This window comes from the organism of the source record quoted next, unplaced genomic scaffold (genome assembly GCF_019419815.1).
Source record: "Pyrus x bretschneideri cultivar Hongxiangsu unplaced genomic scaffold, Pyrus_bretschneideri_v1 Contig34, whole genome shotgun sequence".
NCBI lineage: Eukaryota > Viridiplantae > Streptophyta > Magnoliopsida > Rosales > Rosaceae > Pyrus > Pyrus x bretschneideri.
Genome location: NW_025999657.1, coordinates 3,603,620 through 3,617,591, shown reverse-complemented (window position 1 = coordinate 3,617,591; position 13,972 = coordinate 3,603,620). Strand labels below are relative to the sequence as shown.

Genomic DNA, 13,972 nt, shown 5'->3' with positions numbered 1-13,972 from the left:
AATCTACGCAAAGGAGGACAGAAGGTTTGCACTCGAGTTGCAGTGGCTTGAAGAGAAAAAAAATATGATTAAATTTTAGTGCAGGGATGGATTCTAAATTTTAAATAAACATCAATGGCGTTTCTAGGGTTTCAGAAAGAAAAAAAATAAAAAAAATAAAAAAACCCAAAGACGGGAGATCCTAGAATGATTTCACTGGGAATGTGCTACCTCCCATAAAATGGGTTGGTCAAGAAAAAAGCCACAAAATGGCGACAAACGTGCAGAAACAAATACGGACTTTTCCTCCAGGTCTATATACACATGAGTTAACAAATTAGCAATACAAATTGAGGGAAATTTATTCCGCAACTGAAAGCAAACGCTTTAGAACTCCGCCGAACCAGGTGCCCGGGGAAACGGAATAGTATCTCGAATGTTGTCTATCCCAGTTGCAAACTGTACAAGCCTTTCAAAACCCAAACCGAAGCCTGCATGAGGAACTGGAGAAACAAGGAAAATGGAGATCAAGTATCAAATCATTTATCTACTCGGAATACAGAAGCTTCAGAAGTATAACTATTATACATTATCCAAGGTTTTATCCTTCTCCTACAACTAGACGAATATGAAAATCTTCACCGAAACTGTTCCAGTACTCTTTATGCAGGAAGTGAACCAAGGACAATTATTTTAGGTATGGAATATTGTTATCGTACGCACAATATTGCAGCACGCGCTCGATGCTTCTATAAGAACAAAAGTGTGGAGGGCTACGAGATAATTCACAACGGCTAGATCTAATAAATTGAGTCCGGAAATAAATGTAATTTAACATATTGGATGGTGCCGGACTCTACATCATAGCAGCCAACAATATTTTATCACTGCAACAGTCATTAAACAGTGCCTACTTTCAAATTTGCCCTCTCCATGTCTAACTGTGACACTTGAGTCAGGTATAAGTTTTGGTGAGAGAACATGAAAAGAAAAGGATTGTAGAAGAACAAGATCGGTGGGTGGGATGTGTATAGTTGGGTGTTCGAGTCAGTATATTTAGGCACATTATGAGGGATAATGAGGGTGGAAGAATGTCTCCGTATGTTTTTTAAATTCAAGCTCAGATTTTCTAATTGAGTAGAAGCACATGATTCTAAACAGTCAGCAAATGGAGTACCTGAACCGTAACGACGCAAATCAAGATACCACCAGTAGCTTTCCTTCTCCAGCTTTAATTCATCCAACCGATCTTCTAAATATTCAAGCCTCTCTTCTCTCTGGCTTCCACCAATAAGCTCGCCAACCTGACAGAAGTACATCAATATACGGGGCAAAACAAAATTAACTATTGCCGTGGACAACACCAGCTAACTAAGGGAAACAATCTAGGAATGACAAGATATGTTACTAATACTGAATGGCATGAAATTAGCCAAATGTTGACGGACGTGTCTGTGAAGACTTTCTTGTCACAATGCTGTGTCAGCACACGAGATATTAAACTAAAGGCTGTTGACAAAATTAATACAAAAATTCACACGAGGACACAGTTTAGCAGTATAAATAAATACATGACAAATGCAACCCTCCCAAAATAAAGTAAGCATCTTACTCTTGTTGCTTCTTGCCACCCATTTAGTAAATAAGACCATGTTTGCCAGGTCTTGTCATGTTTCTGTCTTCGTCTTATCTTACGTTATGTCGTCTTAGTCAACAGCCAACCCAAAAAACATAAGTTGCCACTATAGACCTGACTCTGACTAATTGCCTCAACATGACTGACTGCTGAGCCAAAAACCTTGGGGTTTTACAACATTTTCCTTTTATTATCATTGGTAATTCACTGATCAACTCAAATAATGCATTTTCAGGCTTTTTACAACTAAGAATAACATCATATATATATATATATATTTGTAATGAGGAGTTGAAAAGTACGTATGACATGTCAGCATACCCGCTAAAATAAATTTCAAACCAAATTTTATTAACAGATATTTAGAGGGCAGCTATAATAGAAATGAAATGGTAGACGCTAAGATTACCCGAGGAACCAACATATCCATTGCTGCGACAGTCTTTCCATCATCATTTTGCCGCATGTAAAATGCTTTGATCTCCTGAAATGGTAATGTGTCTTGAATGCTTCAGAACAGTAATTCGATAAATGGAATTAAATGTCATAATTAGTTTTTCCTTTCTACCATAGATGAGAAAAAAGTAGAACAGAGGGGTTCATGCCTTTGGATAATCTCTGACAATTACAGGGCATCCCCTAAATGCCTCTTCAGTTAAATAACGTTCATGCTCACTCTGCAAATCACAACCCCACTTGACCTGATAATAAATGTTGAATAGGAGTTCAGAATATAAGGTCGAAAACATTCTGAAAGTTAAACAGTGATAAAGAATAGTAGTATTGCTACAAATGTACCAGTATACAACGATGGAACTAAACACTATCTTTTGTAACCAGAGAACACTACATGAAAACTGACTCTCAAATGTTTTAAGAACTGGAAATTTCTCAAATAAAAAAATAAAACAAATTATGAGTGTCTTCTGACTCACTGAATTTAATCAACTAAGTTTTTCTTTTTCTAAAGTATTCTTAAAGAGGCATCATCCAATATCATGAAACATTGGCCTAAGTCACCATTCACATGCATAAAGCTGTCTATTATCAAAATGTCAGAAAGTAGCAATCCAGTGGGAGGCTATCCAAACTATACATGTCAATAACATTACTGCCACTGGTACCTGGTCCAGGACTTGTTTGGAAGTGCTTTTAGAATGGCTGAAAGCGCTTTTGGTGGAAGTATTTTTGAGTACCGAAAAAACTTTTAAGTGCTTCCAGCAAGAAGCACCAATTATGTGCTTCTTAGAGAAAGAACTTTTAAGTGCTTTTTCAGGATTCACTTGCATTTTTACTAAGAATTAGTTCCAAAAGCAACCTCATCAAAAGCACTTTAGGTAATTTTAAAAGCACTTCCAAAAGAGCCTCCAAAAAGTAGCAAGCAATTTTATGGTTACTGGAAGATTTAAATATTAACTAAATCTTCTCAAAAAGCTCTGAGGAGAAATGGTTACGATAAAGTCAAATTATAGTGTTGTACACAAATAGGTCCACAGAAGACTATTGAAGGCTATCTGTACAGGTTACACTACATACACACTAAAACATTGTTGACTTAGATAACCATCATAGAGAAATTAGTTCACAACAGAGAGCGGTAACATTATTTGTTAAAAGCTTTAAGTAGTTGGCCATACTGGGAATTCAAATTTCTTATTTGCTTTAAGAAGAAGTTCGACTGCATCAGTATAAGTCAACTGCACGAAGTCCTTCTCAGCCACATCCTGTTGATGGATGCACAAAGAGAGAGAGAGAGAGAGAGAAAGAGAGAGAGAGGAAAGAGAATGAGGGACAATGATTAATGGAACCTTGGAAAACAAGCCATTTAGCTTAGTCATCACATGAATACCCATTTCAGGAAATAAAAAATAAAAAAATAAAAAAACAAAAACAAAATATATGGAGCGAATTTATGTATTAACATAAAATGAGGACAAGTTACAGCAAGAGGTCATACACTCAATCGACCAATGATTCCTTTCTCAATCCAAGTGTTGAAAAATTCCATGTCTTCCTTGCAATTTTCGAGGATGTGTCTCACCTTCAAGCATGGAAGTAGATGTTACTCTAAAATCCAAAATAACAATATCTTGACAACTTTACCACGCTGGTGAGTTTGCAAGAACATGGTCAAACAGTAGTGTTGAGGAAATAGCTTTGAAAGGTAACATACTACATACTGGAGATAGGCACTTGCACAGGCCATGTCATCATTCAGATCAGCAAATGCAAGTTCCGGTTCAATCATCTTAACCAAGGCAGAATAGGGAAAAAATTATCAGAAAAATACAACCAAAACAGCTAAAGTAAAGAAATGGATGTGTATGAAGAAAAGAGAGCTAAATTTACCCAAAATTCAGCCAGGTGCCTAGAAGTGTTGGAATTTTCAGCCCGAAATGTGGGCCCAAATGTATATACCTGGAAAAACGATGCATGGATTTATCTTGGAAAAAATTACACTGATTGTGATTCCGATCGGTAAAGTGAGGATAAGAACCAATGCAGTTAAGATAATACATACATCAGACAGAGCAGTAGCATAGGTTTCAGCATTGAGTTGGCCAGAGACAGTCAAAAATGCTGGCTTCCCAAAAAAATCCTGACATCAAAATAGTGAAATGAAAACTCACAAATGGAAGTCACAACAACGGAAATTAACAAGATGACCCTGTTTCTTTGGTCATTTTCAAAAATTATCAAGCCCAGTCTTACTGGAAGTAACAGATTCAAATGAATTTCGAACACTTCTCCTGTTATTAAACACAGAACAAGAAGGGATGACATAGTATAATTAACAACAATTTCATCATTAATACAAAACTGCACTTTTGAGTTTACAACCTCTTTTGTAGTTGCACAATGTAAAAACCTCCCAACACCAAATAGCAAAATTAAACTGTTATTTACTATGGATAGTTTACCGTTGTCTACAGATTTGAGTCTCAATTTCTCAACAGTCTACATCCTGGATAACATCATTGAGGGTTCCTTGAGATATTAAATTTGTATACTAGGAAATCAATCTTGAAGTTTATCTAACTTACTAGTATAACAGTGCCATTTAATTTGGTAATACCAAATGAAGCCAAATGACCTCATATTAATTCACCATGAATTTAATTTGATAAGATTCAAACATCATATGAAGTCCAAATAAGATATGGGGAAATTCAAAACGCAAAGCACCACGCCATAATTTTTATAAATTAAAGTATTAAATATTTATAAACATCTAAGGTACTTTTCTTGATTCCCTTTACCTATGCATAAGAATATACTTTGCTTAGTTATAACTTAGAATATGGAAATTCATCCAACTCACTTGTGACCAATCAACTAGGCCATCCTTCGATTTTGGAATGCCATCCACAGGAGAATGAGAGGCTTCTCTAGAACTTGGAATCTGTTCATTAAACAAATACAAGAGTTAACAGAAGTATTTAGCAACATACAGCAGATTTAAAATCAATGGCAGTAGAAGAAGACTAAATGCAGTACAAATATTCTAAGTGGTCTCTTAGCTATATATCTCCAAGGAGGCACTAGGATACAAGGAAACAATTAAGGAAACAAATAAATTCAGTTCAAGGTAGAATATTTTCCTTGGAAAAACATACACGTATAACATAGAGGGAAATATTCTCGTGACACACAGTATGGAAAACATAAAATTGTTCATTTCGTTAGACTAAAACTGGACAACACATTCAGGGAAGAACCAACCGAATTAATAATCTAAATTCAGTGTGGCGGCATAATCTTCTTATGTTACCAGACTATCTTTTGAAATTTTAATGTATAAATATTACGTAAGGGTTTGTCTGAATAGCATATAAAACAAGAAAGGAGTGAATAAACATGCTGCATACGGTCGTGTTATTTCAGCACTTCAGAGGAACAGCAATCTTTGAACCAAAACATAATAAATTAACTTTTAATCCACAGCGCTCACCAAAGAGACTACTTTTGAAATTTTAATGTATAAGTATTACGTAAGGGTTTGTCAGAATAGCATATAAAACAAGAAAGGAGTGAATAAACATGCTCCATAGGGTCATGTTATTTCAGCAGTTCAGAGGAACAGCAATCTTTGAACCAAAACATAATAAATTAACTTTTAATCCACAGTGCTCACCAAAGTAGTCACACAAAATTGTTCACCTGCTCCTTCGCAATCTGAAGCAGTAATGATGGGACTGGAAACCCATACAAATCCATTTTCCTGGAAAAACTTGTGAGTAGCATATGCCAAAGCATTTCTCACTCTTGCAACCTAAAATCATCACGAAAAAAAAGTAAAGATAATTGAAGAAGACACCGTAACTCCAAAAGCAAATATTCAAAGACGCACATAAATTGTTTGCCATGCCGGAGTTGTCATTCTCAGTCAATTAAGGATATATCTCAAAGTAATTATTACTGAATTCAAGCCTAAACATACCATTACAGATTGATGCACTAAATACATTGGAGCAGCAATTGAAAATACAAGGTTAAGTAAGTGAGTTACTATTGGAAAAGTAAACATATAAAAAAAATTGGAGATTTGAAAAAAGCATTGCATGATATTACAAAACTGCACGACCTGTCACTTCAGCTTGAGCAAATACATGCTCAAACAAAATTTACTGAGGCAACCATCAAAGGTCAGTTTCACACAGCTCACTTTGAACTGAAAATTAGCAATCACCAATATCCTAATGCATTGTTTAATGTCTCGCCAATACATTTAAAATAAAATTCTAGTTTGATAAGTAACCAAACTGTGAGATGAAACAACCAAAACAATTAAGACATAAATGGAAGGCTGATTTGAACACCAATCAACTACAAAGAGACCTGTCTAAAATGGAGCGATGACAACATATGGCAAGTTAGATAAAATAAAAGAAAATAGAAGCATAAAACCTAAAAAGATTAATGGAACTAATGGCATTTGTAACTGTAGTGAAACAGTAAGAAACAAAGGAAATGACAGCACATACCGCACCAAAAGTATTTGTTCTCGGCCGAAGATGAGCTTTTGTTCTCAAAAATTCTCTACTGACCCTTTTCTTTTGGATGGGATACGAAGGATCACTCTTTCCAACCTACAAGATGGAGAACGTTAACAATTATTCTATTTGTTTTGTTAGCAAAGTAGAAGCTTGTGTGATTTCACATGAAATGCTGATCAGTATTTACATATATAAAGAAGCAATTCTATATTTTCTGTTTCCACTTATCAAGGTCATTTTGTCAGAGAGAGACTCCATTGCAGCTTATAATCATAATTTAAAGTCGATAATTAGAATCTTCTCTCTTTGTTCAGTAAAGATTAACGATCTACATGAATAACATTCGTTATGGTAGTTAGAACTTAGATGCATGGAAGCAACAACACAACTGACTTGGAATCTACCAGAAATAAGAGAGCCATCAAGCAACACATAAATGACAGGAAATACTAACCAGAACAATTTTGTTGACCTTCAATTCCACTTTCTGTTTTGATCCTTGGCTGGCAGATATTATCCCTTGCACCCATATTGATGCACCAGTTGTGATTGAGCCAGATTCTACCTATCAATAAGCTCCACAGCTTGAAGTAAAGACATGATGGTATGCCACATATTCCATTAAATTATCAGGAAATTAATATCCCCATAAAAAATTGCTTACTTCATCGAAAAAGGGTTACAGAACAAACGCACATTCATATAGATAGAACTCTTCTCTTCAGCCAATGAATGCAGATAGAATTCGTTCAACCCAAATAAAGTGATCACAAACATACATAACCAATAGTTATTACACGAAAATCAAGTTGTGGGCTAACCCAAGTGGCTTACAACTCATTGGTGTGAAGTAAAATTACAAGCAAATACAAAAATTATAAGCACATATCTGTTGTACTTTTATGCGCAAGCGGAAGCGAATTCTAACAAAGTACCAAATATCAACGTTGTAGGCGAAAGCTAAAACAAACAATCTCAAAAGAAAACAAGAGATTTACATGATTCAACGCCAAATACAAAAATTATAAGCACATATATACATGGATAGAAACACACATTTTGCTAAACAGTGATTAGTAACAGTACCTGATCATAACCTTCAGCATCTGAGCCCAATACACATTGCATGTTTGAGAGACACGACCCATCATTAACCTAAATGTGCAAAATTTAACACCAAACTCATATTATTAAGCCACAAATAAAACATTTTTTGTTAATTCGATCGATCTTCCAATCTAATCTAAACTACGAGGCGTCAAATTCAGGTGCAAATTGTAACTGAAACATTAGGGGAAAAGAAAGGTTGCATGAATTATGCTGTTGCTATTACCTCAATGAATGTAACGCTGCTTTGAACTCGGAGAGTACGAACCCAACCCATAACCACCAAGCTCTGGCCCAGGCGCTCGAGCCCCTCATCGGACCCTCCCTTGACATCCACAACCTTGAGCTTCTTCCTGAACTCCCCAACTCTGTTGTTGCCGCCTTCGGATCTCCGCTCTTCAGCAATTTCCGGTTTCGTCCTCTCGGCAGCTCCGCCGGCGTAGAGAGCTGCGGAGATGAGGGTACAGAAGGACCTCCGGCGAGGGACGGCGGCGGCGCGGGAGAGGCGGGGAAGAAATGGCGGGAAAATTGGAGTTGGGGTGCGGCAGGGAAGTGGGGTTCTGGGGTAGAAGGAGAGGAGCCGGAGGGTGGAGTAGGGATTGAACCGGAGAGAAGGGGATGGTGCTAAGGCAGCAGCCATTTTTTCTGCTGGAGTGGTGCTTTTGATATCCACTCGCACTTTCGTGTGGTCTCGACAAAATTAGAGGGAGAATCAATCATGTGTTCGCTGCTAAAACGAGTAGGGTGCGGTGTTGATTTGGTTCGATTTGGTTTGGTTCGGTTTAGTTAGGTTTTCTTCGAAGGCGAATGGAGATCATATTCCGTGCACGGATTTGGATAGGGACTGGCTCAGTTATATGAAAAAAATTAATATATTAGGTACATAGTTGCCGCGCTTTACTGTCGAAACAAAAACAATCATGTATATGTACTCTGGTGGGAGTTCGATCTCTCTCTTCTAACTCACTAACGCTAATCAGTGGTGGAGCCAATGTAGGGGCATTGGCTACTGCTTTTCCAATAACATATAAATGCCTATTTTGTTTGACCCTGTACCAGCTAGATAAACGAAATAAGGAGACCTTTAATCAAATATTCTTTAAATTGACACAAACTGAAATTGCATTGGTTGTGTTCTTTTTCACTTAAAAAAAATTTAGCATACTAATTCCAAAACAAGTGAAAGACTTTAATCCACGCAGACTTCATATCTCCTAATTCGAAGCTTCTCTGGTGTTCAAGTTCGGTCAGACACCCTTCATTGCACTTGATTGTATCACGGAATCCCACATGATGTATATTTCTCATCTTGGGCTTGTTGGGACTTTCAGGGTGCGTTTGCTGCACCAGACTGTCTCGGATTGGACTAGCTTCAGGGACTAAGCTGGACTGGCTTAGACTAGACTAAGCTGGACTGATTTAGTGAAGCGTTTGGTGCATCGTCAGACTAAGAAGCAGGACTACAATATTATATTATTTTATATTAATTTAATATATATTAATTAATATTTTATTATTACTTTATCTTTTTCCTTCTTTTTTTTTCTTCTAGAATCATCCTTCTCCAATATCTGTAACCTTCATTTTTCACTCCACCTCTTCATCTCCCTTTCCCTTTTTCCCCATTTTTGTCTCTCTGCCTCTCCCTCCTATTTCCCTTTTCTCCCCATTTTTGCCCCACCTTTTTTTTGGGGTCATGTTTTGCAGAAAGACACAATCTTTGAGAGACCCACAGGAAGGAAAGAGAGAGATATTGAAATCAAGGGTTGCTTTCTTGCATGTTTTGGTTCTTCCAAAAACAAAAAACACAAGAGTACTACGATGTCCTCTGTGAGTCTGTTCTTGCATCTTTGAGAGACCCATAGGCAATGTCTCACTCCCCTCTTCTTTTTTTTCTCTCGCTTCACCTCTGTGCTCTCCCATCGCTCTCTTTGTATTTCTTTTTTCTTTAGATTTGGTACCTGTATTTTCTGGGAAAATCATAGTTTGGTCAAGAAAAATCACTCAAAGTCATTGCACTCATGCTAAAGTTTTCAATCTTGTTGTTGGCGGAAGAATCTGGGTCACCATGAGACCCATTTTTGCCGTCGTTTGGATCAACTCAGATGGCAAAAAGCCCCAAATCACCGACCCAAATGCCAAAAGGGTGCTAGGTTTACCAGACGATGGAGATCAGCAATAGTCGTTTCTAGTTTGGTCAGTGGAGAAGGGAGGGATGATGTTGCTCATGCGGGTTTGAGCAACGCTACTTGCAGAAGAGGGAGACGGGACTAGCAATCCCGTAGTTTTTTGGGGATCCTCGTTAAGAACTAGTAGGGAGGTGAATAATCCAAGTGAGTCTGACCTAAGCTCATTAAATCTAATCCTGTTGCAGATCAAACAAAGGACTACAGTCTAGTCCAATCCAGTCCCCCCCCCAATCCGATCAAATAAACGGGCCCTCAAGGTTTTTGTATTGTTTTGGAATATCTTTTACAGAAAAAATATTATAAATTGGCAACTATAAGTTAATTATGATCAATTTTTGGAAGCTTTAACTAATAAAAAGAGCTTGAAAACTTTGAGTTTTAATGATAAGGAGAATTGACTTTTTAGTGTAAAAATGTGGTTTTTCGTTAAAGTGAACCGTATCGGGAGCTTTTCGTTAAAATTCCCTTTATTTTATGGCTCCGTCATTATAAATTTCTAATTCCGCCACTAGCGCTAATTTTTCTTAATAATCCAAACTACTCAATAGTCAAGAAATGAACAGTCATGGTTGAATTGAGGAAATACTATTTTTACTTCTTAATGTAATGGATATAAAACCAAACTACCGAGTGGCGCGGACTATTGAAGACTTATCCCACAAACGCTATGGCTCTACTAAAGAATAAGGCCCCGTTTGGCACACCGTATAAGACACCGAATAGTACTAATAATACGGAGTACGATGTTTAGTGTCGTTTGTATTAAATATCCACCAGATTAAACAATCCAGTCCCACCTACTTTATACGGTAAACACCCGCTTGTTTATCCTCTCCAAAACCATGGTGCAATTTAGTCGGGTCCTTCCTCTCCAGACGCAGTCGCTGTCTCTGCTCTAGGATAGTCATCCTCAACGGTGATGATGTTGCCTCCCACCCAATCCCAAGCCTCCGTGACTATGACATTCGGGACGGCATCACCATGCTTGGTAGCCAGTACTTGAGCGATGCAGAGCCCACTAATTCCACCGCCCACCACCACGCTATCAACAAAGATGAACATCTTCTTCTTCGTTTCCCCTCCCTCTGTTATTCCCCCTCCTTCCCACAAATTCCAAAACCCAATTCCTCTGCCGGCGAACTTGCAAAGGCAGAAACGTAGTTCCCTTCCATCTTATTCTTCTTCTTCTTCCTCTTCAGTTCTTCCAGCGAACCCAGTCCTCTTACTTCGGTTCTTCTTCTTTCGCAGCCACTGTTTGATGGGTTCGATATCACCATCTGCTCGATTGGAAATTTAGCAATTTTAAACGTGAATTCTTGCAATGATTCAGAAAGTTAGCAATTTGAAAGAGAAAAAAAAAATATTCCTCCACTTGCATCTTCTTCTGGCTACCGGATCTCATTCCTTCTTCTCCACCGCTGCATTTCCGACCTCTACAAACAAACAAAGATTTCTCAATTTTTTTTTCTTTCCTTTTCTTATCTGGTTCAGTACCAAACACAGTATAAATAATATAATCATTAGTCCGATATTGCACCAAACACCCGATTAATTTAGTCAGTTTTATCCGGTGACTATTTATCCTATCAGACAGAAATAGTCAGTACAATTTGAGCTACCAAACGAGGCCTAAAGTTATATTTTCAGTGTATGAAGCACTGCTCGCCAAATATAGCAGCCGCAGAACTCTAGGTCAAGGAACTCTCAATCTTTTGCATCTCCACTTTGATTGTTAACCAACTGAAAGGAGAATATGCCGCCTATAATCTCACTAAGGATAACAATGATTCAGTTTGGGGATGGAAATGTTATATTTATCTCCATAACCACAAAAATTAACCATATTCATAACTGTAAATTAATTATCGGGGGAGTATCCATAACCATACTCACCGGGTAACTAATTCTCTATAGGTTAACAGTTATTTTCATCTTCGTCAATACATATAATATATTCGTTTAGTTAACGCATTATAATTTAGTAAATATTAATTTCGTCATTAAACATTTGATGTATTAAATAATTCAATGTGCGATTAAATTAAAACATCAAATTTAAAACGGAAACTGTTATTGTCACTCCACAGATATTATTTTGCACTCCTCACAATTGTATTTTTCTTTCTAAATATAGAAAGTTTGGAGTACATAATGAGATTTCTAGAGTGCTAATAACAAACGATGTTGGATGATCTTTGATATCTCCCTAGGCACCATTGAATTCTCATTGATTTTGATTCAAAACTTTTGAACTTTCCCATAAAATGCAACTCAAACAACGCAACTTTTGAATTCTTAAGGTAACAAGTTCGATGAATAATGAATATACATATACATATACATACATATATATATAGTACTATTATATTATATATTAAATATTAATTATACTATATATTGCTATCCAGTACTTTGGTCTGGTGGTGTTCATCTTCACTTGGAAGTGAGAGGTCTTAGATTCCAATCTCGTGGATTGTGAATTAGATACCAACTTAGTAGGTTACCCATTATGTGGCTTACCGAACTCCCCTTCCCCTTTGTGTAAAAAATATTGATGTACTGAAAAAAAAACATAGTATATATTATTTGGGTCAGATTCGGGTATGGATACAGATCGGGGACTCTTATAATCATATCCAAAATCATAACCGAATAATATCCACGTTTTTTTTTCCTATATCCAAAATTAGGGGGTGGGGTTTGGTATGGGATCCCGAATCCCAACCGAAAATTTTTCGGGATGGGAATTTGAAGATCAATCCCGAAATTGAAAGTTTGGTATTCCTAATTTTCGAGATTTCTAAAATGTTTTCGGTATTCTAGGATGGGTCGAGATTGGATTTTGGGTTTTTGTGTTGAAATTTGAGATTTTTTGGAAGTGGACTAAAATTTGGGCTTTTCGCCAAAAATGTTATTCTCCAAATTCATATCAATTGAAACGTGGATTTTTTTACCTCATATTAATTTGAAATTTCATACGAATTAAAATACCAGTTCATTCATACCAAGTCAAATTGATGTTCCAAAGTTCCAAACTACTTAATTTCATACTTCTATTTCTAATATAGTCTACTATCAAACTATTTAAATTCAACATTAAACATGTATGCAAACAAAAAAAATATATATATTTTTTCAGTTAGGTTCGGGATTCCTGAACCATTTACATATCTCGAACCATTAAATATGTAATCTTGATTCATACTCCAAAAGGTTCGGAATCGATTTGGTATGGATGTCAAAAGTTTCGGTATTATTTGTTTGGAAATTTTTCGGTATAGGGTTGAGATTTTTTTGGTTTGGTTTGGGATTTTGGGGAAAAATTTCCAGCCTTATCCAAAATATACCCAAAAGTTCATACTGAAATTCATTCCATTTGGATGGTTATCCACGATTATCGAGTTTAACAGTTAGAATTGTCATCTCTAAATCTCAATTATAGGGCTATACTTGGCCAAGATCGAAACACAACCCGAAAAAATTTGAGAAGTACGAGATTCGAGAGTTTCCTCGGAGTGAGAAGAGTCATGTTGACGCACTTGCAAACATGGCATCCACTGTGGACTATCTGTTTTTAATTATATTCTTTTTGCTCCCTGTTGAGCAAATTCTTGTTGCTGAAGAACCAATTAGAGAACTACAACAAAAATAAAATTATCTTACAGAAGCCTTTCAAAGGAGTCTAGCGTATGATCTCCTTCCTTGATTCATTCGCTGCAACTGCTCCAACTATTTTCATCAAATATTTTAGAAGTTTAAAATTTGTTCAGGGCCCCTCTGCCCTCTATTCAATTTGCATACATGATGGGGTCGTAAGGGTTCAATAATCCTTGAGGTTGAACCATATAGACGTCTTCTTTTAAGCGGATGGAAGAATGCATTATTAACATCTAACTTATTAAAAAACTAGTCAAATTTAGTGACGAGCAAAAAGTAACTTGATTGTAACTAGCTTCAACAAGACATTACCGTATAAGAACTTAGGTGAAGTATAGTTTATTTGTTTGGTAACATATCAGAATTTAGGATGCATGCTAAATGTAAACATAACATTATGGACTATT

At 36.6% G+C, this 13,972-nt stretch overlaps 1 protein-coding gene and 1 pseudogene across 1 annotated transcript; both read right to left on the bottom strand.

Annotated features, from left to right (window-relative positions):
• Positions 1 to 165: 165 nt before the first annotated feature.
• On the bottom strand, positions 166 to 8,537 carry LOC103940220 (asparagine--tRNA ligase, chloroplastic/mitochondrial). Its single transcript, XM_009350301.3, has 15 exons — positions 7,946 to 8,537; positions 7,699 to 7,767; positions 7,067 to 7,177; positions 6,601 to 6,705; positions 5,751 to 5,888; positions 4,938 to 5,018; positions 4,137 to 4,214; positions 3,965 to 4,033; positions 3,789 to 3,863; positions 3,573 to 3,656; positions 3,253 to 3,339; positions 2,221 to 2,316; positions 2,025 to 2,099; positions 1,157 to 1,283; positions 166 to 482 (listed from the first exon to the last, which is right to left on the bottom strand). Exons 1-15 carry the CDS (start codon positions 8,357 to 8,359, stop codon positions 367 to 369), a joined length of 1,725 nt encoding a protein of 574 aa, XP_009348576.2. The 5' UTR covers positions 8,360 to 8,537; the 3' UTR covers positions 166 to 366.
• A 2,168-nt stretch (positions 8,538 to 10,705) lies between these two features.
• LOC125480568 lies at positions 10,706 to 13,789 on the bottom strand (annotated as a pseudogene).
• Positions 13,790 to 13,972: the final 183 nt, after the last annotated feature.